Source organism: Apostichopus japonicus, chromosome 20, assembly GCF_037975245.1.
Source record: "Apostichopus japonicus isolate 1M-3 chromosome 20, ASM3797524v1, whole genome shotgun sequence".
NCBI classification, from domain to species: domain Eukaryota; kingdom Metazoa; phylum Echinodermata; class Holothuroidea; order Aspidochirotida; family Stichopodidae; genus Apostichopus; species Apostichopus japonicus.
This window is the reverse complement of record NC_092580.1, coordinates 1,998,814-2,026,707: the sequence shown is the minus strand read 5'-3', so window position 1 is coordinate 2,026,707 and position 27,894 is coordinate 1,998,814. Positions and strand designations below refer to the sequence as shown.

The window sequence follows — 27,894 nt, the reverse complement described above, 5'->3', positions numbered from 1 at the left end:
GCGCTCTGGACTGATAAGCACTCGATCATGAGTTCCAACACCAGTTAAGATAGTTTTCCTTTTACTATTCTCTTTCTTTATTCTCTTTACTATTCTCTTTCCTTCCATTATGAACGTTAAATATTAGAAACGATCATTTATTCTCAACAGTTACAGTGGCGCAGTTGGCAGTGCCTGTACCTGGAGAGCAAGACAATCTCAATGTCCAGGGTTCGAACCCCAGTGAAGGCAGTTTTTCTTTTACTATTCTTTTAGCTCTTGCCTTCCATTATGAACCTTAAATATTAGAAACGAGCATTATTTCTCAACAGTTGCTGTGGCACAGTGGTTAGTGCTCTGGACTGACAAACACTTGATCATGTGTTCAAACCCACAGTTACAGTGGCACAGTTGGTAGTGCCTGTACCTGGGGAGCAAGACCAACTTGGGTTCGAACCCCAGGGAAGGCATGTTCATGCTTCAAGTCCAGCCAGAGCCTTTTACTTTTCTTTGGAGGACGTGGAAGTATAAACAACAGGACTACCCAAAAGGCACCCCCTCCCCCTCCCCCTGACAAGGTTCCCAAGGGGCCAAGGGAGTCTGGCGGCACCCTTACCCCCTGACTAGAAAATGTTTTATAAAAACACAAAGATCAACCAAATGTTTTTAAAAAATTTAATACATGTATCAAAAAATACATCCACTTTATTTATTTAGAACAAACCATTCCATAGCAGGTGAATTAAGTACTTCTAACCATTCCATAGATGCAGATAGTTGTTAGAGAAGGATTACATTTGCTTCTAATATATTTAAGGTTAATGAAGGATATTTTGAACATGAACTTGAATCTTTTTCATGCCAAATCTGTTCAGTGACAGGACTTTACTCTAGTTCAATCACCACCCTTATCCTGTCCCAAAACAAAATTTTCCAGTGATAACAATCTTATGACAACAGAATTTACCATAAACTTTTTCGGAAAACTAACCTATAATAACCTCCAAGTCATTCTTCTCCTCGCCCTACTACCTCCCAGACCACCTCCTTCAACCCCCCCCCCCCCCCCAAACACTGACACACATATGCATTACTCCATAATCTTAGCAAGAGTATAAGTACACATGTCGGTGCACATTTGAGCATTTTGGAACAAAAGATGTTCATATGATGGGATTTCAGGTTTTACTTCAATGCATGGATATTATTTATATAAAATTCAACAAATTTTGCAATTTCATCATGATGATTGTCAATATAACATCAATGCAGACATTTGGACTTGAAAGCCACTTCCATGTATGATTCTGCATCACTTTGCTGATCTGAAACAAATGCAAAGAATTAAATGATTGCAGAAAAATTATAATAAGATTATAGTCAAAAATGAATGTATGTCCATAGTACAAATGACTGGAATTGTTTCTCCTTCTAGCAACTTCTTAGTAAGTATAACACAGTGAAGAAAAGGGGTGAAAAATTGCAAAAATGCATTGATGATTTAACATGAGCAATTTTCTTCATGAAGCTGAAGTAATGTCAAGTGAGGGTGTACAACATACTTGATCTTAGTAATACAGTGAAAAGCAGTGTGATGTGACAAACAATAAATTCACAATGACGAAGGCTGTCCTGAAATGACCATTGACCTCAACAACAAGCTTCTTGTACTAAATGAGATAGATACATCAACATACTAAATATGACATCTGTCCTTGCTGAAATATTTTGAAAATATGAACCAGGTGAACTCATATGACCATTGACCTCTGCCCACAACATTAGGCTTCTTGTACTCAATGTGGTACAATGACAAACCAAATTATGCAATCTGTCCAAGCTTCCCTTGCGATATTATGTTTGGTGTGTTATTGTAAAGAGGGGGATATCTCTGGAGGGACATTGTAAGGGCACTCTCCAGCTGGATTGTGTCAGTAACCTCTGGAAGGACAGTGTAAGCTGTCTAAAGATTGATTGTTTGAGACGTCCTCAGTTGGACAACGTTAGCAGCCTTCAATTGGACAGTGCCCACTGAACACCACAATCTCCCTTCAGTGAAACAGTGTGAACCAATGACATTAGCAGAGAATAAGCTGCCTTCATCCGTACAGTGCACAAAGTTTCCATCCACTGCTGCCCCAGTATATTTCTGAGAACTGCATAAATGGCATTCATGGAACATATATTCTTATGAACTTATAAATATTATTATACCCGGCATTAAGATATTGGGTGTCGAGACAAACAACCTCGGGTGCTGCCTCTTAAACGTCTTCAGTCTCAGGATATGAATTAGAACACATAAGCAAATATCACTTGTTGACATCCTCTCTGTGGGTCAGTTCACAGAGTGTACTGTTCATCCCAATTAAAAAGAGGATCGATACGTCCTTCTACTGAAATGAAAGTGACACAAATGTGGTACATGGCTATCACAACCCAAGCAGAATATTGCATGGACAGAGTAAACAAATGCTGCAAATGGAAGCCAAACAAACGAGCAATTGTTAGGTGTAACTTCAATAATTGAAGACCATTGCAAGTCTATTACAGAAAGCAGGGATTCAAATCACTAACACACATGTGCAGGCAAGAGTTAAAATTGTCATTATTAATTTCAGGGTCAATCTACAGGTCTAAATCAAGATAATGTTACAGATTCTATTACATTTGTACAAGTTGTAAGGTTCAAAATGCTCATATTTATCTCCGTTTAACCACAGAGAAGAGACAACGTTTTAGCTACATTCAAGTCACAAAAAAAAGCAAAAAAGATAATTGGCAAAATTGGAAACTTGAGCCTATTAGAAGTGTAACATAAGTTTGAATCAAGTTCTTTTATTGATATAACACAAAAGAATGAAAATAAGAAGGAAGACATTATACCAGAAGGATAGTTCCCACACTTATTCAATGTAATAAGATACATTAAAGCAACTTTACTTGTGAGAACAATGCCTTCCACTCCCAAACCCTTCTCAGAAAAGAAATAAAGAAGGAAGACATTATACCAGAAGGATAGTTCCCACACTTATTCAATGTAATAAGATACATTAAAGCAACTTTACTTTACTTGTGACTTGTCAAACAATGCCTTCCACTACCAAACCCTTCTCAGTAAAAAAAATAAAAACACCTACACCATTGCAACATAGTCAAAACAGGAACTTAATCAGCACACAGGTAAAGCTGCTCAAATGATTATTGTAAAGAATTCTATAAACTGAATCATACGGAAAAGAGAAAATCTCAAGTATACACCTCGGCCCTCGACAAGTTCATTGGTATTGTTCGCTAAAAATTTTGTTAAAAGAATTCAAAGTTATTTTCCTGGAGGTTCTGATTCTCCCAATCATAGCATGACATTGAGGAAGGGGGAGGGGGGGGTAAATGGGGGGATTAAATGGGACCAAAACATGTGTCAATGTGAGGAAAGGCTTTGAAAGCTGCAATAAAAATACTCTTCTAAATTTGCAATAAGAATGATGATTACTTAAACTTGCTGGCATATTTTAGGGCAAATTAGGACCTTCATGAACGAAGAAAAGAACTTTCCTCCGGGCAGCAATGGAATAATTTGAAGAATTCTTACAGCTCTGCCTTCCACATAGCGTGATTACATTAATATAATGCACTATATTAACATTTTTTTTGTTGTGGTTTGATTTTTTAATTTGCCATCAAGATATTACAAAATCCTGTGTGATCCATCTTTCCTTTTGGCAGAACATTTATAACAATACTGTTTGGTTAACATGTTTTGCAGCAAGTTCGACACGGCTGATATGCGACAGCCATGTTTAGTTTAGTCCAGAGCACCCAGGCAGACAAGATACGACACATGTTCATTCCTTTTAATGGACGCCATGTCTGGAAACAAGCTTTCACAGATTTCTGGTAAAACATCTTTATAATATGAAAATGAAACTAAATAAGCTAGTTTAAATGAAGGATAGAATAACAAACAAAAAAAAAACCTGGGAATGAGAATGTATAAAGTGCAGGGGTAACTTTTAACTGATGCACAGTGGTGAGTTAGTTGGAAAACCAAAAACTTAATATCCTTGTACAAGTTTGTACAAGGAACACGTTTATAATAAAAACACACAGTGATATCTTCATGTGGAAATTAATCTTGTACGATAACAATCGATACTAGTTTTGAAACATTCAAAGGAAGTCCAGGTTGCGCCAGAGCGACAAACAATAAAATGGCTTACTAGTCAGCCACGGAGTGAAATTAATGCACTACGCAGTATTGGTTTAATAAAAGGGAAAATCCAAGATGACCAGATTTTTATACAAAGTTTACACTCCTGTCAAATTAAAAGGGACATCCCCTCAGAGTGAATTACATCACTCTGTAACTGACTGGAACATAAAATGCTAAGGATTATTATAAAAACAGCAGACATCTTTTCCACTGTTAAGGTTTCAATACTGATAATAGTTCAACCGATGATAAGGAATGAACACATTCTGTAACTTCCATGTTTTATGAAACTATATTGTGCCTATCAAAAGACAACAACTTGAGAACTCCACAGAGCATTCTTACATACAGATCAGCACTATGCCATTAAGAAATAGCCTTCAATACAGATAAATATAACCATTAATTCCCCCCCCCCCACTCCACATTAAAAGGGAAAAAAAAAAAAACAGAAAGATGACATTATACTCAAACTTTGATCAGAAATTATTTCAATCCTTAACTTTGACTAAAATCATTCCAACATTTATACAAAATATTCTTCTTCCTGGAAATGATCGATTTCATTATTATTGATTGCAAAACATGGCAATGACTCACTACCGACAAAAATAGAAATTAATATTGCAATTAACTACAATCTGTGATATATTGCTCAACGCTAGTCTGCGGATAGTTAACAGACAGTAAGAACTATTGCAATAAACTTTGCAGCACTTATCATTTCAACATGGTAGGACCATGTTAGAGATCAAAACCTTCACTTGGACTGTCAAAATTTCTTTTGCCAGTCTTTATTCTGCAGTATGAAGATCCTGGGTTCGATCCGTAACCGTGGTACTTCCCATGGCTCCAGGTCGATGCCCTGGTAACCTTCTGAGAAGGTGAGTATTGCGTGAGAACGTGCCTCTTTGTAGATTGAGATGGTGGGATCATTGGCAGAGTTTGCGGCTACGCAGATGTGTGTGAAGTACTGCATGTCTTCACTGCCAGGGGTGAGGCCTTCTGTTTTGTTGTACCTGTGAACGAACGGACGACAGTATAAACATAGTCACAGAGAGTGTTAAACTTGGATGAAAACAATAGCTTTGTGTCTTGAAATTGATGAACTTTACAGAACATTTGTTAGTCTATTTATAAAGTACTTTACTTTTGTGATGACAAGCAACAATGGTTGAGTTATCTGTGATGTTGACAGAAAACATATATGACACATTACCAGCTGTTTTTGTTTTATCTTAAAGACAATTTTCTGATGATATGAGTAAATTATGTCTAAGGTTTGCGTTCAAATTTACACAGAATGCTACGGTGAAAACCACATCCTGAGAGCCTTTCTTTATTGCAAGGATTATGGATTAAAATATTTGTGAATACCTTAATAATGTATCTGGCAACAACAGCATGAATGACATCAACATTGCAACTGAGTGCAAGAAAATCTACACAAATTTGATTGCCTTTATAACATGTGACTCATTAATACATCGTATTATTGACCAAAATTATGCATTTTGCTAAAAACTTGAATTTAAAAAATCCATCGTCAGCAAGCCAAATATTTCAAGATCAAAATCATTGAAGAAAGCTACCTGCAGTAAGTGAAAAATTGAATTTCTTAATCGAGAAATTCAAATCTATGCTCAAACCACCATATGTAGGTTCAAATACAACAAATAATGACATGGGAAGTTTTAATCCAGCAATGTTCAATATTTTTACTTCCCGCTATAAGTGTAATATTGTCTGCCATTGAATACACCTTTAACAGCAATGATTTACAGCGGTACTTCAAGTATTTGTGGTATTAATCTTCATTGAATACACCTTTAACAGCAATGTTTTACTGAGATAGTTGACGTATTTGTGGTATTAATCTTTATTGAATACACCTTTAACAGCAATGTTTTACAACGTTACTTGAAGTATTTGTGGTATTAATCTTTATTGAATACACCTTAAACAGCAATGTTTTACAGTTTTACTTGAATTATTTGTGGTATCATTCATCATTGAATACACCTTTAACAGCAATGTTTAACAGTGTTACTTGAAGTATTTGTGGTATTAATCTTCATTGAATACACCTTTAACAGCAATGTTTAACAGTGTTACTTGAAGTATTTGTGGTATCACCTTTAACAGCAATGTTTTACAGCGTTACTTCAAGTATTTGTGGTATTAATCTTCATTGAATACACCTTTAACACCAATGTTTTACTGAGATAGTTGAAGTATTTGTGGTATTAATCTTCATTGAATACACCTTTAACAGCAATGTTTAACAGTGTTACTTGAAGTATTTGTGGTATCACCTTTAACAGCAATGTTTTACAGCGTTACTTCAAGTATTTGTGGTATTAATCTTCATTGAATACACCTTTAACACCAATGTTTTACTGAGATAGTTGAAGTATTTGTGGTATTAATCTTTATTGAATACACCTTTAACAGCAATGTTTTACAGTTTTACTTGAATTATTTGTGGTATCATTCATGATTGAATACACCTTTAACAGCAAATGTTTAACAGTGTTAGTTGAAGTATTGTGGTATTAATCTTCATTGAGTACACCTTTAACAGCAATGTTTTACTGCGTTACTTCAAGAATTTGTGGTATTAATATTCATTGAATACACCTTTAACAGCAATGTTTTACTGTGTTACTTCAAGTATTTGTGATATTAATCTTCATTGAATACACCTTTAACAGCAATGTTTTAAAGTTTTACTTGAATTATTTGTGGTATCATTCATGATTGAATACACCTTTAACATCAAATGTTTAACAGTGTTAGTTGAAGTATTGTGGTATTAATCTTCATTGAGTACACCTTTAACAGCAATGTTTTACTGCGTTACTTCAAGAATTTGTGGTATTAATCTTCATTGAATACACCTTTAACAGCAATGTTTTACTGTGTTACTTCAAGTATTTGTGATATTAATCTTCATTGAATACACCTTTAACAGCAATGTTTTAAAGTTTTACTTGAATTATTTGTGGTATCATTCATCACTGAATACACCTTTAACAGCAATGTTTTACTGAGATAGTTGAAGTATTTGTGGTATTAATCTTCATTGAATACATCTTTAACAGCAATGTTTTACAGTGTTAGTTGAAGTATTTGTGGTATTAATCTTCATTGAATACACCTCTAACAGCAATGTTTTACAGTGTTACTTGAATTATTTGTGGTATTAATCTTCATTGAATACACCTTTAACAGCAATGTTTACAGTGTTACTTGAAGTATTTGTGGTATCACCTTTAACAGCAATGTTTTACAGCATTACTTCAAGTATTTGTGGTATTAATCTTCATTGAATACACCTTTAACAGCAATGTTTTACTGAGATAGTTGAAGTATTTGTGGTATTAATCTTTATTGAATGCACCTTTAACAGCAATGTTTTACAGCGTTACTTGAAGTATTTGTGGTATTACACCTTTAACACCAATGTTTTACTGAGATAGTTGAAGTATTTGTGGTATTAATCTTCATTGAATACACCTTTAACAGCAATGTTTTACAGCGTTACTTCAAGTATTTGTGGTATTCATCTTCATTGAATATACCTTTAACAGCAATGTTTTACTGAGATAGTTGAAGTATTTGTGGTATTAATCTTTACTGAGTACACCTTTAACAGCAATGTTTTACAGCGTTACTTAAGTATTTGTGGTATTCATCTTCATTGAATATACCTTTAACAGCAATGTTTTACAGTTTTACTTGAATTATTTGTGGTATCATTCATCATTGAATACACCTTTAACAGCAAATGTTTAACAGTGTTAGTTGAAGTATTTGTGGTATTAATCTTCATTGAGTACACCTTTAACAGCAATGTTTTACAGCGTTACTTCAAGAATTTGTGGTATTAATATTCATTGAATACACCTTTAACAGCAATGTTTTACTGTGTTACTTCAAGTATTTGTGATATTAATCTTAATTGAATACACCTTTAACAGCAATGTTTTAAAGTTTTACTTGAATTATTTGTGGTATCATTCATCATTGAATACACCTTTAACAGCAATGTTTTACTGAGATAGTTGAAGTATTTGTGGTATTAATCTTCATTGAATACATCTTTAACAGCAATGTTTTACAGTGTTAGTTGAAGTATTTGTGGTATTAAACTTCATTGAATACACCTCTAACAGCAATGTTTTACAGTGTTACTTGAATTATTTGTGGTATTAATCTTCATTGAATACACCTTTAACAGCAATGTTTTACTGCGGTACTTAAAGTATTTGTGGTAATTATATTCACCGAATACACCTTTAACAGCAATGTTTCATGATATTCTTTCTACCTTTGATCTTTTTCAACATGTTGACGAACCCACCCACAAAATGGGTCATACATTGGATATTGTTATTAGCACCAGAAACTCCGGTAAAATCTCATCGCTAACTGTCAGTGATGTTAATCTAAGTGACCATTAAACAATCAGTTTTGACATTGAGCTTAATCCTATTGTCAACACCTACAAGGACATTCACTTTCGACGTTTGAAAGACATCAAGTTTTCTGCTGATCTCAATAAAGGCGTAACTGAAATTAGGTTGACTGATTTTAAATCAGCTGTCACTTCCTATAATAACAGTTTCAACTATTCTTGATAAACATGCTCCTTTAAAATTCATGCAAATTAAAACTGTGACGAAAGCTCCCTGGTTTGATGCTGAGTATCAACTTAAACGTTGTGCTCGTCGAAAGGCAGAGAAAAGGTGGAAGCGTTCTAAACTGCTTGTTGATAAACAAATCTTTGTCCATTTGCGTAAAGAGACAAAGCAACTTGCCTTACAAAAGAAAATAAATTATTACTCTAGAAAACTTAATACTGCTAATGGCAATCAGTCTAAGCTTTTTTAAATGGTTGACACTCTCCTTGACACCAATCAGGAATCCCTTCTCCTAAATGCCTCCTCTCATGAAGAAATTGCTTGTGAGTTCAATTCATTCTTCTACGAAAAAATTTGTAATCTTTGTAAACGTTTTGACAATTCAAAAGTCATTTTTGATAGGTCTAACTCTTCCGCTTTAAGTCTTTCTAAGGGTTATTACCAGTTTTGCTCCGACCAGTGTTGAGGAACTTAGACAGATTGTTAATGAAAACGATATTAAGTGTGGCTCTGGTGATTCATTGCCTGAACAGGTAGTTAGTGATCATATTGAAAGGCTCCTTCCGGTTTGGAAGAATCTTGTCCATCTCTCAATATTTACTGGTTCCATGGAGGGAGTTAAGCTGGCCGATGTAACGCCTTTAATTAAAAGTCCTGCTATAGACAAAGAGTTGATGAGGAATTACAGACCTATTTCTAATCTGATGTGTATTGGCAAATTTACTGAAAGAGTTGTATTAAAGCGGCTGAATGATCATATGGATCTGCATCAGCTACATGTTTAGCAATCTGGTTATTAAAAGTACCACAGCACTGAGACCCTTTTACTTAAACTTATGAATGATCTGTAAGTTGCATCTGATCACAAGATCGTGTCCATTGTCCTTTTCCTTGATCTCAGTGCAGCCTTTGATACGGTTGATCATGAAAAACTTCTTATGATTATTTATAATGATATAGGTATACAGGGCATTGCGTTTAACTGAATAAAATCGTTTCTCACCGGCAGATCACAAAGAGTTAAAATTGGCTGTAGTTTTTCCAGTTATTTCGATATTATGTATGGTGTTCCACAGCGGTCTGTTCTCAGGCCTGTTCTGTTTAATATTTATATTTGTTCTTTGTACATAGAAATACAAAAACTTGGTTTTAAGATTGAAGGTTATGCTGATGACCACCAGGTTTACAAGTCATTTTCACCTAATTTCCAATACAAGGTTTTAACTCATGACATTCAGCAGTGTTTCTCTGAATTGTCTGCCTGGATGAACTCACAGTTTCTCTGTCTTAATCCAAATAAGACTGAAATTATTATTATTGTGGGCCCGAACAGTGTTTCATGTGACATTTACATTGGTGGGGCATTTATTAATGCCAATGATTGCATTAGATTTGGCAATCGTTCAAAAAGTCTTGGTTTCTGGCTTGATACTAGTTTGAATCTTGACAAACAAATTTCCACTACTGTTTCTTCTTGTTTTCTACCCTTCGCAAAGTTGACAAACTTAAGCCTTTTTTTATTCTTTGATCAACTTAAAATTCTTATTACTGCTTTAATTCTTTCCAAGCTTGATTTTGTAATTGTTTATGCTATGGTATTGAATTTAAGTTTTGAATAAATTAAAATCTGTACAGAATTGTGCAGCTAACTTAGTTTATGGCAGGAGGAAAAGAGAAAGAGTCTGTCTTATCTCTTTCTGGAACTGCACTGGTTACGTGTTTGTGAAAGGATCATCTACAAAATCATTTTAATTGTTTACAACTGTATTAATGGCACAGCGCCTATAGCGTGTATAGGGATCGGTCTTTTGCCAAATGTGGACCTTAACTGTGGAATGCTCTTCCTTTCGAACTTTCGGTATTCTTTCTATCAACCGCTTTAAGAAAATTCTCAAACATTATGTTTTTGTTCATCATGACACTTATTTCAATAAGTTACATGCTAAGTAATGTTATTTTGTAATTGTTAAATTTCTCCAGTTTTGTATTTTGGTTTCAGCATGACCGTGCAAATCTTGTGTTGCAAGGTAGTGGTTGTGCATAAACTTTTCACACATTCATTCATGTTTAACAGCGGTACTTGAAGTATTTGTAGTATTAATCTTCATTGAATATACCCCCAACGGCAATGTTTTACTGCTTTACTTGAAGTATTTGTGGTAAAAACTTCATTGAATACACCTTTAACGGCAAAATTTAACAGTTTTACTTGAAGTATTTGTGGTATTAATCTTCATTGAATACACCTTTAACGGCAATGGTTTACTGCGTTTCTTGAAGTATTTGTGGTATTAATCTTCATTGAATACACCTTTAACGGCAATGGTTTACTGCGTTTCTTGAAGTATTTGTGGTATTAATCTTCATTGAATACACCTTTAACGGCAAAATTTAACAGTATTACTTGACGTATATGTGGTATTAATCTTATCTATTTTTGTTTCTTCCACAATTAAGACATTGACAAATAAATGCTAATAAAAGTATTTTACTTCCGAAGTTTCTAATCCTCTGCTCTTATACATCTTTATAAACATGTGCTTGCAACTTTCAACACGTTTCCAAGACACAAAAATAAACTAAAAACACCTTTTGCTTTCAAAGTTTACGCTAAAAGTTTTATTTTTTTATTTTGGCTTTGAATTTGCCACAATACCATTTGAATGACAGGGAAAGCTAACCTACCAGGAAACATACACATGTTTATAACGTCACCTTACAAAACTTGTGACAGTGTAAATTACAGCATAAAGAAATTAAAATTACCATTCCTTGGCTAATGCAATATTTTCTGTATTGGAAAAGGAGTGTTAATGACTTGCTAATTAGATGTAGTGAAAGTGTTATAACCACACACATCCAGTAGTTATATCAAGGATATCAGTTTGTGTTTGAATATGATATGCATTGTTCCCACTAGATATAACTTTAATATTTCAATATTTCATGTCAGATAAATGAGATGGACAGAGAAACATTCTGGATGAAAGGATCATCCTGAACCTGTCTCCATTAATACTTGTCAATCACTTAATCAATCAATCAGTCTGTTAATACTTGTCAATCAAACACTTTTGGTAGAGGTTGAGCAAAGAAGGTCCAAGATACACAGTTATGCCACAGATATTTTTTTTTTGGCTCCTAACTTTTTTAGGAGAGGTGGAAAGAAATAAACGTTGAAATTACCTCCACGAGTCATGAAGCTGTCCAAATCTTGATGCACCCGTCTGAGCTGTTTCAACATCAATATGGATGTAAACATCTGCGAAAAGACAAAAACACATGGTAATTGATGATAAACATCAGCCAAAGATGCAAAAGCAATATCATACTTATAAATGAGGTAACACTATCAGTAGTTTGTTATTTTTTAAATATTATTTCCATAGACCATGACATTTTGGGGAATTAAATCGGTATCGAAAGATTCCGGCAAAATTCAACGAAACAGTTCTTTACATTTCTTTGTTCTCAGGTTCTTTTAAGCCTTGTCCAAGCATTGATATCAGAGTATGCAATCAGTAGGCTCTAGGAAGGTTGACAAATTGAGCAGATTAAAACACTTCACTTACAGTGTACAGATGGGGAGGGAGGGAGGGACGGGGAGGGAGGGGAAGGGGGAAGGGAGGGGGAGGGAGGGGGGAGGATACATTAGGGCAGTTTCACAGCATTTACATTACAGATCAGACTGTTATGCTCGGTGCTCAACATTAATACAAATTCATCTGATTTTGACTTTGCATGTTTAACCCAGCGCTCTTTATCACCAACCAGGAATTTGTTTGTTTACCAGAAGAAAACAAGTGAAACCATATGCCGACGTGATGTGCAGTGCTGCTGATATTGCCTAGTACTATTGTGTCAGATTACATACGAAACATGCAACAGCAGAGGTTAAAGGTCAATGCTGCGTTTACAATTACAATATTCAATACTGATCCTATATCTGAGACTTCCTTGCTCCTAGCCTATCCCTGGGTTAGTAGCAAGGTCTGTTCTTTCATTTACACGTTTTGTTTACTTTTTTAGAGAACTTTATTGTGCCACTTTTGTTTCCTTTAAAATGTAAACATTTGAATAGTGGTTAGATTACCAAGCATTACTTTTGCAATTGACACAGCACTTGTTATTTATCTAGATCCTATGATAATGACTGTGGGCAATGGAGTGAACATGAATGAATCAATGTTGAACAGATATAAATAAAGTCTGTGGTTAAAGAACAGGATCTTACACATAAGGGCAACTAATAAAATCCTTCTAATAGATGTGTATTACACAGGAGATACAACTAATGTTGAACATTAACCTTATTTTGTTAGCATGGTCTCAAGTTTCCAGCAATTTTACCCAAACCTCATTATGCAATAGGAAATTGCAATTAGGAAACTGAAGACAGCTGTCAAAAGACTTTCAAAGTAACAAACTATTTCATGATTAATTTTAATTTGTTAACACTTCTTTGTCCAGACAATTTGCTTGTAATCCTTTTTGCAAAAAATCAGAGATTTACCAATTCCACCCCCCCCCCCCTCCTTACTCTGTAATCATTATAAGAATTTAAACTAAACTATAGTCAAACTGATGCATATTGCTTTGTGCAAAATTTACCAAATGTGTACAAAACAGATTGCTTTAAATTGCCTACTAATTTTTTTTATTTTTTTTTATCAGTGAAACCTGCAACTTGGAAATCCTGCTCTACCTTGGCCAGCAGGAATCTGTTTCACTTTTTCATGATATCTTTTAGACCATAAAGCCAAAAGAAACTGAAAGACAAACCTGTTCTATCTGGAGATATAAGCTGATGTATATTCTGGAGGGCATTGCCTCCCGGATAATTGTGAAAGGACACAAGTAGGAATGCTGAGGTTATGAATACGTTAGCCACAAAATGAGCGATCACCCCCAGAGATAGTATCTTCCATACGAAAGATTTACTGAACTTTTTGAAACTGTTAGAGGGAGAAGGAAGAAGAGGGAAAATGATTATGGTCAAATATAACTTTAATAATCACTTTTCTAAAACAAACATCTCCTTCCTTAAAGTACAGTCAAACACTCCTTTCGATTATTGATTGAATCTTTCAAAATGACGCTGATTTATTTTAAATCTTGATATAAAATCGGTTTCATTTTCTTCTTAAAAAGAAATTGTCACTTTCATTAGACTATGAAAGCTTCTCGAGTGAATTTCTCGAGGTAAGTGGATTTTATAATGTTATTGTCATTTTGTTACTGTAATAAATTCCAACCATCTACTTTAGTAAAAGTAACAAGCCTTCACATAATTAGCAGTTTGTCATCTTTAAATGGGAGCATTTGGGTCTTGGAGTATTACTAAGTAGGCAACATTGGATACTGAGAGGTGTTTTTGAGAATTGCAATGTTAAATCTTAACTTCTTCTTTGTTATAGTTAAAGATGTTCCTAATCATTTATGTGCCTACCATGTCTCCTGTATGTACCATGAAACAAAAGAGTTAATATTTAGACAACAATTAGCTAAACCTGTTGAGTCTATAAGAGATAGTCATGTATCAAAATAACAGTCACAGAATGCACGATCATTTGTGAGTTAATATCGATTCTGTTTGATTCTAAAAATAAAGAGCTGAGAGGAACTGCATTCTATTTAGAATTTCAGTGTCCCACAGTTTGCCAAAACAATGAGAAAAGCTGTTTTAAATCATATACTGTGTGACAATATTTCAATAACTTTGGAGAGTTGACATTTTCAAAACTGAGAAGAAGCATTCATCCTTTTCTTGAACAATTTCTTAGGAGTGCCTGCTTTAATCTCCCTATTAGTTCTTTTACGGTCGACTGTCAGTTTAGCGTCAGACATCCCACGCACCTCCTGATCTTACTGGATCATCAACACTAAACTTACATGTACATTACAGCACAGGCGGAGGCAACGTTGAACATTGGAAAGACGTAGATGATGAACCTCAGCTCTTTGTGAGGGAGGATGGAATACAGGAGTATAAAACCAAGAGGCGGCAATAGAAAGGACCTCAACTTCCAGTCCACCATCAGGCCCAATGGAATCAATAGAAGACTGGTGCCAAGGGCCCTGGGTAAAGCGGAATAAAAGTACCAGAAGAAAGGCGAGGTCTGGTCAACAGAATAAGGAAAGTCAATGTTGAAAGGTGATGTATACAGATCATATGCTCCATGGTAACATCAACAATGTTTCATTTGGTGTGTTACATTGCTCTACTGGTGATAAATGTCAAATTTACTTTCTCTCCTGTCCTTTAACTTTGTATAATAAAAGAACACTAAAGACCAAGACAAGCAGTCTCATTAAGTTCCTTATTTATTTCCTGTCCTTTTACTTTCTATAATAAAGGAATACTAAAGACCAAGACAAGCAGTCTCATTAAGTTCCTTATTTATTTCCTGTCCTTTTACTTTCTATAATAAAGGAATACTAAAGACCAAGAGAAGAAGTCTCATTAAGTTCCTTATTTATATCCTGTCCTTTTACTTTCTATAATAAAGGAATACTAAAGACCAAGAGAAGAAGTCTCATTAAGTTCCTTATTTATATCTTGTCCTATTACTTTGTATAATAAAGGAACACTAAAGACCAAGACAAGAAGTCTCATTAAGTTCCTTATTTATTTCCTGTCCTTTTACTTTCTATAATAAAGGGATACTAAAGACCAAGAGAAGAAGTCTCATTAAGTTCCTTATTTATATCCTGTCCTTTTACTTTCTATAATAAAGGAATACTAAAGACCAAGAGAAGAAGTCTCATTAAGTTCCTTATTTATATCCTGTCCTATTACTTTGTATAATAAAGGAACACTAAAGACCAAGACAAGAAGTCTCATTAAGTTCCTTATTTATTTCCTGTCCTTTTACTTTGTATAATAAAGGAATACTAAAGACCAAGAGAAGAAGTCTCATTAAGTTCCTTATTTATATCCTGTCCTTTTACTTTCTATAATAAAGGAATACTAAAGACCAAGAGAAGAAGTCTCATTAAGTTCCTTATTTATATCCTGTCCTATTACTTTGTATAATAACGGAACACTAAAGACCAAGAGAAGAAGTCTCATTAAGTTCCTTATTTATATCCTGTCCTATTACTTTGTATAATAAAGGAACACTAAAGACCAAGACAAGAAGTGTCATTACGTTCCTTATTTATTTCCTGTCCTATTACTTTGTATAATAAAGGAACACTAAAGACCAGGACAAGAAGTCTCATTAAGTTCCTTATTTATTTCCTGTCCTATTAGTTTGTATAATGAAAGAACACTAAAGACCAAGACAAGAAGTCTCATTAAGTTCCTTATTTATTTCCTGTCCTATTAGTTTGTATAATGAAAGAACACTAAAGACCAAGACAAGAAGTCTCATTAAGCTCCTTATTTATTTCCTGTCCTATTATTTGTATAATAAAAGAAGACTAAAGACCAAGACAAAAAATCTCATTAAGTTTCTTATTTATTTCCTGTCCTATTACTTTGTATGATCACTAAAGACCAAGACAAGAAGTCTCATTAAGTTCCTTATTTAGTTCCTGTCCTATTACTATGTATGATCACTAAAGACCAAGACAAGAAGTCTCATTAAGTTCCTTATTTATTTCCTGTCCAATTACTTTGTCTGATAAAGGAACACTAAAGACCAAGACAAGAAGTCTCAGTAATATCCTTCTTTCTTTCCTGTCCATTTGTTGTACTGAGATTACATATTATTAAGATGAAAAGGATACACCCCAATCAATACTTTTGTTGAGTATGGTATTGTACCAGAGGACCTCTCCTTCTGGCCACAACCATCTCTGCCAAAAGAAAGAATCCACCAGGACTGTCATACCTGAAAGATGTGGAAAGAAACAAGGTTCAAACATTTAACGTATGTCAGTATAAGTCATCTTTGTAAAGAATTTGATTATTGAAGCTATAAGATTTTGTCTGATGTGTCTGAACAGAAAGAGGCTCTGCCAGGATTGTCACTAAGGGCTGTCATGTAATTCCACAGAAGAGGTGCATTTTGTCACGGATGTTTCTTCATTTGCTCAAAAGACAGATGAAGGTGGAGGCTGTGCTTCAATTGTATCATCAAAACTAACCTAAAATCAAACTTATTTTTAGCCTCTGAAGAAGATCCTGCTAGGATCCAAAAAACATCCCCAGGCCAACTTACTTTTACACATTCTCTTACACAGGCTCTCTAGTGGATAAGCAGTTTGCTGACAGTTTTATTTGATTTTGGTATTCTAAAATCAAACTCTTAGGAAGACTGTAATAAAAGACTTTATGAAGACCTCGTCAACTTCTAGATCAAGAGTTCTTTCCTTTCGTCTGCTTGAAAATTCTTGTATCTATGTAATTAATGTGTGTAAATAATGTAATTAATGTATGCAGTCTAAATAATGTAATTTATAGATTATCATAGAACAGCACATGTTACAGTGTACAGTACTGCTATTTGACAACCTCCACAGAGCTTACCACTCATCTACCTGTGTGAGGGACTTCTACATAAAGAATACCATTTCGTGTACTGTTTGTACCCACCTAGACCAGTTATTGCACCAATGGCTCCCCATAGAAGGAGACTAAGAATGCCAAGTCTTCGATGAATCAGTTCTGGCAACAGCATCAACCCTAAGAGAAGACAGAGCTCAGACCTAAAGATGATGATAGAGTAGGCGGACATCAGAATAAAGGTCGGATGATCACCGTTCATACAGGCACCGATAGCTGTTAGAGCTGCAAGGGAAAACAAGGGAAGACATTAAACTAGAATGACTCACTCTTATGATGCATAATTCACCAATATGACATCTAATCTGCCAGCTCGTCTGTAAGGAACACTTGTTTTTAACCAAACACACTAGTATTACATTATGATTCCAAGCAAGATTTTGTCTCACAGGTATACAAATAAATACAGCTGGATTGGTCATACACATAGCAATTATGTCATTTTAAACACAGCCAGCCCACCAGTATCCAGTAGGTGACAATGTAGTATACTGGTATAGTGCTCAATAAAACTCTTTACAACTCTAAACAACTCTATACAAATGAATCAAATGCATTGTATAGTGTGCTGTTCTGGGGGCACTATAGTCCACCCAAGCTTATTCCAAAGCAACTAAAAATTTGCTGTGTCTTATTCCTGATGCCAATTTTTATGTTGTATAATGCTACAACTTCCATCATAAACTGTGGTGAAGATAATTACTCATACACCTTTTTCATTTTGATTATTTTCAAATTTATTGGGGGGGGTGGGGGTAGTGGGTGGAGGGTTGGAGCAAGACTATGACAGCATGTAGTTTGATAATGTAGTGGGTGGGGGGGGGCAGGTTGCATAGCCCACTGAGTGGAGTCAGTTTGTTGAAAATTAGCTTTTAGATTAGACAATCATTTTGCTCGGTAAAAGAAGTTTTCATATTCCAACTGAATGACACCATCATGCTTGCTTATAGTTTCAAATATGCCTTTACATTAAATCACATTATTATTCTCTCTTAATGACAAAAGAGCTTTTAATATCCATTCACCGTCTAAAATGGCTGCCTTAAAATTTTCAAAATTGTGTAGACACTCCCTACCACCAAGACTCCATCAGAATCACTCTAACCACACACTGGTGAATTGAGCACAGACACAGAGACATCATGGGAATGAACAATACAATAGCAACCGGTGATGTTAGTCAACTATTTTACTGCCACTAGGAATAAAGCCACACCTATAGTCCCCAACACCAAACATCCCACAGACATGAACCTCAATGTGAAGATTATTTTGTTCTAGAAAACACTTTCAGTATCCACTGACTCTCCTGCCCATGTGTGTACCTTCGAACTGAACTTACCGAGAGCTAAGGCAAAGATGTTCGGTAGAGGTCTCGTACAATAAAATAAGAAATGGAACTGAGTGAGGGTGAGAATAATGACCAGTCTGGATACACTCTGACCAAACTTCCTGGAGACAGCTGAGCAGAAATTCAGGAAACCAGCCAGTACGACCAACCCTAGTACTGTTCTGACTAGAGAAAGAATGAAGAAAAATTGGAGAAAAAGATGGAAAGTTTACATCACACAGGATACAACAGCACCTGTAGAAAATAATGTATTCAGTATCACATCACAAGATGCTATGTAAAATGGTCAGACTGCTATTCAAGTCCAAAAATGTGTAGCACTTTCTCCTTTCTTGTTTCACACAGTGACAAAAGTACTTTGTAAAGAGCCATCAAGACATCAAAATTTAAACATTACTTTGTTCCCAGCAGCAACGTACATCGAGTATATGCAGTCAACTCTAATCCACTGAAGTGACCAGCCATACATTATAAATTTTAACGTGCCACGTTCTCTTGGGTCAAGAATGCCACACAAGTTCTCTATTCATTTCAGAATACTTTTGTGTTAATGAAACAGTTAGTTTGGATTTGAAAATTAAAGCATGAAAGACTTTACTTATATGAAAAATAAATTTGCATAATTTATTCTAAATGAAGCTAAACTACTGTATTGTAACAAGACTAACATTTTTGTTAGAGATAAAAAGAAATGCTTTGAACAGATATTTTACTTAAGATGTCCCTGACTTGCAACTCATCAGTCCAACATTTAATTTTACATAGTAACCAGCAATTGGCAGCACAGTCCTTTTTTCCCCTGTAAATATATCTTGCATTAAGTACAATTAACAAGAAAATACACAATAAAGCTACAGAAGACCCATGAAGAACTATGTAAGCAACATGTCAAAACTCTGTCAGTTAATTCATCTTTCTCGATTGCATCTGCTCTCTTTTCGTACCATTGCTGACAAATGCAATACTTTGTGAATAATGTTATGTTCTTGTTTCAATCTCACAAATGGGATGATTTAGTGTTGACAGTTGAACCACCACAGATACAGTTACTCCATAGAAACCACCACAGATACAGTTACTCCATGGCAACACTTTCTTCTTGTAGTTGATAGCATACTGTCACTATTTATACTTGTTTTGGAAACTGAAATTATGGCAGATTCAAACCTGGTTGCTGCCTGGGATAACTAAACCTGGCAGATGCACTTTGAAGCCACTGGTATGTAATTTTACTGTCTATGTCAGATTTGGTGGCCTGGCCTTGATAAGCTCTGCTTCTGCCAATTCTCCCCCACTTCACATCATTTGTATATATCAATTGTTTGATTCCTATGTAATGTATTTATATTGTATATATTCAAATGTTATTTGTTCACTTTGTTCATGTTATAGTGAAGTGGAAATTAATAGTTTTCAATTTCAATTTCAAGGAAACATTGCTGACACCCTCAGGAGAAAGAAGCCATTATATAGGGATTTGCCACCAATAAAATGCATTAATGTATCTTCACTTGTTAGGCAGAGGATTCAAAATCACATTTCAAATATCACTTCAGACAATACTTTTTCTACTCTTTCAGCATTGATTTATAAATTGCCAGCTTTTTTCTGTTCATGTAACTTTCTCATGGAATACCTTCCCTGTCGCTTTGCAAGTTTCATCAAGTGAAACTAAGGTGTTATTTACAGGTTACTCAGTATGTAAAGTACTGTGGATTCTGGCTTGCACCCCAGCAAAGAAATAATTACATTGGGATCACCAAAAAGGGCTGCATAGTCCAGCCAGTAAAGCAGAGAACTGCAGTGTAGAAGCTCCCTTGGTAGAACACTGTACTTGCAATCATGAGATTACTGGTTCCAATCTATTATGAAGCAAATTTCTTTGCCTTTTTTTCAAATTCATAAAAATTTCCCAACCAGTTTACTGTTCATGATTTAGTTACTTTGAAACATTCTTACACCAGAATATATGTCATTAGTTGACCTAGATAGAGACAGTACAACAAACAAGATAGGAAAAATGACGTATTGTTAATATGTCATTCGATGAATACTCACCAATGTACTGTGAAATAAACTTGGACAACGAGAAATATTTGACGATAAACACAAATGGCGCTGACAGCGCTGATATAGCCAGAGGGCCGAGAAAGCTTCGAGGGACCACGCCAGGAAATTCCAAATGATCATACTGTAAGGAAGAAGTAAAATACTTTTAAATTGAATCAAATGGTCCATTACAATAACATAGTATAGTATAGTCTTGTATAGCTATAGTCTAGTATAGTTATAGTCTACTGTAGCTATGCTATAGTCTAGTCTAGCTATAGCCTACAGTAGTCTAGCTATCATATAGTATAGTATAGGATAGCTGTAGCTATAGTATAGTCTAGTATAGTATACCTATAGGATAGCTGTAGAATAGTCTAGTATAGTATAGATATAGGATAGCTGTAGTATAGTATAGAATATTATTGTCTCGTCTCGACTCATATCAGAAGCAAGTAGTAAATTTTATACCAAGAATTCATTGCCTCTGTAATAATTAAGTCTTCATGCATGCAGCAAACATTTCTAGTCTAAGAGCAAAAAAAAAAGAAGACCAAACTAAGAGTCAAGAAGAATAGAATGAATGGCATCCCCAATTTAAAAATCCAAAGAAGTAGAAATTATTCACATCATCTTGCATTTTGATGAGACTGTCCAAATGCCTAAGAACATTCCGAGAGAATTTTTTTTTAAGATGATATGTAAAACGATATTTAAGAAATGATTACAAAAAGATCCTGATAACCTTGCATTTCCTGGGGTAAAGAAGGGGTTACATGGCAAAAAGTATGGTGACCCTTCAAGACTACAAAACTTATATTTAGGGAGTAAGATAAGGTGATGGGTATTGGCAAAAACAACAATTGTGGACTGTTTTGTCTTCACTGTAAGTCTTATTATTTATAGTCTATCACCAGAATATCCCTTCGTGCAGTTGATCTGGAACTTGATTTCAAAGGGAAAGCTCCCATGTTGCTACGGTAGCTTGTTCCACTATATAGACTGTTCCACTATATTTAAACCTTCCGAATTGATTCATTTGGATGAGGCCTACATTGTACAATGATGTATGTGACAAATGGACTAAACAAGCCATTTTCAGTGGAGGTACAGTAGCCCGGGTGAATGACTTAGAAGTTACGATTGTAGACTATGCATGTACTGACTGGGGTTAATAAAAGTGTGCTAGAACCACCCATATTTAATTGGGGGAGAGGAGGGGTGAAATTATTTGCCTTCTTTACAATACAGACTTTAGTTTAACAGGTAAAACTAACACTGTTCTACCAGGGCATTCTACCAGGGCATACCGTGTCTACCAGGGAATACTAGACACGGTAGAATGAGGTGCTAAGGTAGTGAGGAGACAGGTAAGCGAGGAACGAAGTGAAAGATACCCATGCAGATGATTCTACCTTACCATTGTGGAATGTAGATATGGAAATTAAACTTCCTTAGAGACATCAACTTTAAAGGGTTTGGGGTAGGAGATGGATTCGGTGAAATTGTTTGTCCTTTATTTACCGTCAAGACTCAATTTATACTTACTGCGCTGATGTTGGACTGATGGTAGAGCAGGTCATGCATTGCTTGCAAGTTGAAGCTTTCCTCAACTTTGGTAAAAGGACACATGATGAGGTGAAGCCCAGCCGTCAAAATGGATACAACGATCAGAAGGTAGTCGAGTCCAGTCTGAAAATAAAAACAAAGAAACTATACTTTAGCCTTAGTAAGTACTTTAACTTCAGTTTCAGTTATAAGTTAATGTTACAGACTGATAACATATTTAACAAACTATACAGAAACAATACTACAAAAGTGATTATGGCATTGTTATATTTAACTTTAGGGGATCAGAAAATATAGGAGAAATAGATAAAAGCAAAAAAGGTAGAAGAATTGGACAAGAAAAAAATTATTGTCATAGATCTGTATAGTTGCCTAAATGTAACTAAGCTTTGTCAAAGAATTTAAAAAGAGAAGAAGAGATATTTCTGTGGTTGGAACTAAAAACATATATTTGTAATTCTCAATTGGAAGATTTTATCTAGCTGTTAGTAATTATTTTGACTGACCTACAGTATTGATGGAAGGGTGCCAAGTGTTATTAATGTAAATCCTAATATACACAAAATATTATTTTGCATTTTTAAGTGGTCTAGTAAATGTCCAGTAAGGCCTTTTTTTCATAATTAAAATTCTCTACATTCCCAAAAGTGAGAATTTTTAGACTAGTTATATCAAAGGAAACTCACAGATTAACATGGATGCTTAATGTTTGGGGTAGATGTACAATATCCATCAGAGTTGCCCGAACCAGCAGATAAGAAAATGGTTCTAACTATCACACTCATGATTCTAAGAGCAATAGAATGTAATTGTTAAACAGTGAGCCATGGAAACAAATGCTTTGCAACAAAATCAACGTCATTTGACTTATTTCCATATGCTTGTAGAGTAATTGATCATTGGAGATTGTATTTTAACCTTGTTTTTTACTTGAATCAACAACTTGGACTTGACTCAGATTAGAGACACATTTTCCTTTTGCGTATGACTTGACTTGCAGATAAATGATTTGTGACTTGAATAGAACATCGTTTGACTTGTGGACATTACCAGGGTAGACACTACTACTTTATATAAACAAATGGGAACGAAATGCAGTTAGTGTTTGCACGGGGCATCCAGGTTCTCTGGTACCCACCCGACACGATACTACCCGGTTCCTTATTTATTACCAAATATCCTATGCAAAGTGTTTTTTGTTCAAACCCATGGTTAGGCAAGATTTTCACATCGACTTAGTGTGGTGTTAGGCTACCATGTGGTCGAAGATAACAGCAACAATAAAAGTATTCCATGGATTTATTATAACAGCGTCCAATTTCGGCTAATAAATAGATGGCTTAGGCAAGATTTCTACATTGACTGAGTGTGGTGTTAGGCTACCATGTGGTCGGAGATAACAGCAATAATGAAAGCATTCCATTCATATCTTATAACTGCATCACAATTTCAGAGAATAAAAAAGATGGTTAGGCTTTCCCTATTGACTTAGTGTGTTAGGCTACCATGTGGAAGAAGTTGAAAGAATTCTCACAATTATTATTTTTTCATTTGTTTATTTCATAGAAGGAAAGACTGACAAAGAAATTTACCCAAATACCCGATAGATATTGGATAACGGCTCTTGCAGGCCTCAAATTTCACAGCTGCCACGACGGCCTTGGCCCTTCCAACTGGCTTTGGTGTCTATAAGAAATCTGACTTTTTACGGCCAAAATGCCTGCCCTTTTTCTCCTATGGCCGCCGTGCTCTTCTTGAGATCAAAATTATATTTGTTGTCAGCGATATTAAATGGCACACGGCACACCCAAACAGGGAGTCAGGGTCAGAAAAAACCACCTCCTAAAGCACAATAGCGAGGGCGAATAAGAAAAGAGAAATATAAGAAAATCACCCTTGTAATATCAGGTGTCTGTGTAAAATTAATTGTGACATGCTTTTGCTTTATCTAGGGTTTGCAGTAGCAGCGCAAATCCCGCAAACAGTTCTCACATTCCCTCATAAAATTTGAAGCAGTGCGGGAGGCCGGGGTCGCGCACAGTCACCGGGAACTTTCCGCAGTCACTGGCTAATTACGGCCTCCACTTACAGTAACAATTTTAGTAACAGCGACAATAACCTAAAATCCCCACAAATCTCTGACCACATGGAAGCCTAACTTCACACTCAGTCAACATGGAAATCTTACCTAGCCATCTGATTATTCACTCAAGTTGTGTCGCAAATAAATAAAAAAAATATCCATGAAAAACTGCAATCTTTGACCACATGTTAGCCTAACAACCACACTAAGTCAATGGGATATGTAGCCTAACCATCGGTTTGCAAACACAAAACAAAAAACAATACTTTGCGTAGCTTTGTTTACATACTTTCCTTGCTGCTATCGTCGTGCGCATGGTAGCCGAACACCACACGTAGTCAAAGAGAAAATCTAGCCTAAGCATCTCTTTATTCGCTGAAATTGTGACGCAGGTAGCTAGAACTATCTCTGACCACATGGAAGCCTAACGTCACACTCAGTCAACATGGAAATCTTACCTAGCCATCTGATTATTCACTCAAGTTGTGTCGCAAATAAAAATATCCATGAAAAACTGCAATCTTTGACCACATGTTAGCCTAACAACCACACTAAGTCAATGGGATATGTAGCCTAACCATCGGTTTGCAAAAAAAACGAAAAAACAATACTTTGAGAAGCTTTGTTTACATATTTTCCTTGCTGCTATCCTCGCGCGCATGGTAACCGAACACCACATGTAGTCAAAGAGAAAATCTAGCTTAAGCATCTCTTTATTCGTGACGCAGGTAGCTATGTAGTAGAACTTAAATATCCATGAAATACTGCAACCTTCGACCACATGTTAGCCTAACAACCACACTTACTCAATGGGAAATGTAGCCTAACCATCGGTTGCAAAAAATACAAAAAAACTGCGTAGCTTTGTTTACAACTCTCAATTTGCTGGAAATCGGCAGTTGTTTGGAAGGTATGCGCTGTCTTAAAGAGGGAATGTTGTATTTTACAAACATTGTTGCTGTGGCGATGGATTGAAGGTTTTAACTTGGATTACTTTACAGCGGTATAATGGTTTCATATTTGGTGGTGAGTGATTTTATCCACACACAAAAAAATACATGATTTAAGGAAAGGGCACCTTCAGTTGATGGGTTATTGGTTTTTTGTCATATATTCAGTGGCTTGACTTTTTTTGCTAAACGATCGCAAATTTTTGCAATTAAACTTTTAATGAATTTGCTATAAGGTCGCAGCACTAGGAAGCAAAGCAAAAGGAAAGCAAAGTAACAGAGACCACCTTCTACTGTTCTGCTTCATTAAAACAGTCGCCAGGACCTAGGACAGAAATTGTTTCATGATGTACATTCTTTATGGCCTTGTTGCAATTCGTTAAGATGCAAGTTGGCCTTGGTGCCTTACCTCATGGCTTTGGTGCCCTTTAAAAATTTTGCCTAATTCAAGGCCAAAGTGGCCTTGCCCTAAAAATTGTGAAATTTGAGGCCACTCTTGGGTACCCCGTTTCCAATTTTTTGACCTGTGTAAATGAAATGCTATTCATCATCAAAGCATGCCGTTATTTCATGGGCAATTCAAAGTCTAGCCATTTCTTCGTTTGGTATGAACTACCCAGAATAGACTTATTGAAATTTGTGAATGGTGGAGTGTTATATGACGTAACAAACAAACAGGCTATCTTTTGTGATATTGTCACATTAACAATAACAGTACAGTGAGAATATATAGGGCTATATAATGTTATACCTCATACTTCTGTAAGTAATCCCTAATTACAAACACGCCAAGCCTACTGTAAATTATAAGCAGCTTAACTGTTCTGACATGAACTCGGTCTAACCATCCTTATCGACGTTCTTTGATACTTTCTCGTGTTATTTTCCTCATCCTGAATTCGGTATCCTAAAACTGAGGACAAATATAGTGTACAGGTAAATGGGAACAAAAGTTCTTTTCCGCGCATGATTTTTTTCAAAATCGGAAATTCCCTTGTGCGTAGAACAACTGAAACCCATCCAGGGATGTGTAGTCACACATTCCTGGTCTACTGTTTGTGAAGATGCAAGAGGAGTAAATAGATCAGTAGAGCATAAACTACCATGGTGTAAAGTTCAGTTCTCCCGAGTGTCTCTACAAACTGGTTACCTTGTATGTATGCTTTTTTATTTACATTTACCAGAGGTCAAGGATGCAGAGTGTTTAAGCTTTGTGGTATAATTATGCTGTGTTAACTTATGCCATCGATTGCTATCATGTGGTAGAGTATTGATGACATTGCACATGGAGCTCACTGAAGCACTTCATCCGCCAGACCAGCATCATTTCACACAAAAAAGGCCATGTTGAACCTTGTTTCATGACTACGAATGGGATCGAATTCCCAAACGTTTCATTCTCAGCATTTAAACTAGTATAAGTTATCAATATCACTAACCCAACCTGCCAATACCACATGCCTTTGGTCGAGCCTAATCATGGTAGGATAGCTTACCTTTGGTACTGTGAGTGTTGCAGGTTTCTGTTGTGCATCGCGTTTATGTTTGGGCGTCTTCCTAGCACTGTTAGCATTATTCTTCTTCTTTTCTTTGGCTGTTTTTGTTGCCTTAGTCGCTCGTTTGGCCATTTCGTTCTGTCTAAGCTTATTTTTGGACGTATTATTTTTGCCTCAAATTGGCATTGTCACATATCGTAAAACTGGTACAATGCATTAATGGCAGACAGTTTGTGCGAGCCAATGATATGATCGGGCTATGCTCAATTTGTAAACCGTGCAAACACGTTCCAGAAAACACAGCTCTTGGACAACTCGGACAGCTGCTAACTTCGCCGTTTCATGTTACGATGATATAGATAAATTACTCGTTTAGACATACGGGAAGCCCGACGAGAGGCAGATCAGGGGATCCAGAAATTTAAGAAGGAGGGGTGTGGTCCTGGGGTCGTTGAGACCGACTCCCATTCCGGAGTCTGGGGAACCTCCCGATAAGCCATAAAAAAAATGTAGACGCGGATATGGTTCCGAGACTAATAAATCCATATCTTGTATCGTAGTTTCTCAGTGGACCCCGCCCCTGAATTCACCGTCAATCCGAAGGGTGTTACTAAAACGAATGACAATTGCGTTACACATAACGAATGACAATATGTTGTACACACTAAATAATTGCGTTGACTAAAACGAATGACAATAATGACAGCACAGACATTTGCTTCAACCGGATATCACAGTTCAGACTTCGTGGGTATATTAAAGCCACGCAAACCGAGTGGACGCGAAGTGCGTGGCTTACAGATCTAGTAAAGTACGGACAAGATACTAACGCACCTTATAGTAAGCGGAATTGTAAGTCTGGTTTTGAAAAGTAAATTTAACGTCATTTTCCGATATTAATTGTTAGAAACTAACAATACTATCATCTTGAAACGGCTTCAGTTATCTTTCTATATACATCTACAGATGTAAATGTCAAAAGCACAGCACTCAAGCGCATTCTCACAAAAAAAACTTTCCCTGTGGTTTCTATTCGTAAATTACAC

At 35.7% G+C, this 27,894-nt stretch overlaps 1 protein-coding gene across 1 annotated transcript; it reads right to left on the bottom strand.

The window, feature by feature from the left end:
• Positions 1-640: 640 nt before the first annotated feature.
• Positions 641-27,094, bottom strand: LOC139961032 (dol-P-Man:Man(7)GlcNAc(2)-PP-Dol alpha-1,6-mannosyltransferase-like). Its single transcript, XM_071959846.1, has 10 exons — positions 26,849-27,094; positions 22,299-22,442; positions 20,760-20,892; positions 18,693-18,866; positions 17,381-17,575; positions 16,573-16,676; positions 14,731-14,957; positions 13,621-13,793; positions 12,025-12,100; positions 641-5,211 (listed from the first exon to the last, which is right to left on the bottom strand). Exons 1-10 carry the CDS (start codon positions 26,978-26,980, stop codon positions 4,965-4,967), a joined length of 1,605 nt encoding a protein of 534 aa, XP_071815947.1. The 5' UTR covers positions 26,981-27,094; the 3' UTR covers positions 641-4,964.
• Between the last annotated feature and the right edge of the window lie 800 nt (positions 27,095-27,894).

Excerpts from the sequence above, each read along its gene's own strand:
- LOC139961032 (XM_071959846.1), bottom strand. The coding sequence starts at position 26,980 with ATGGCCAAACGAGCGACTAAGGCAACAAAAACAGCCAAAGAAAAGAAG. Across the intron at positions 20,893-22,298 it reads ATCAGTCCAACATCAGCGCA|TATGATCATTTGGAATTTCC; the intron begins GTAAGTATAAAT and ends TCTTCCTTACAG. Across the intron at positions 12,101-13,620 it reads TATATCTCCAGATAGAACAG|ATGTTTACATCCATATTGAT; the intron begins GTTTGTCTTTCA and ends GTCTTTTCGCAG.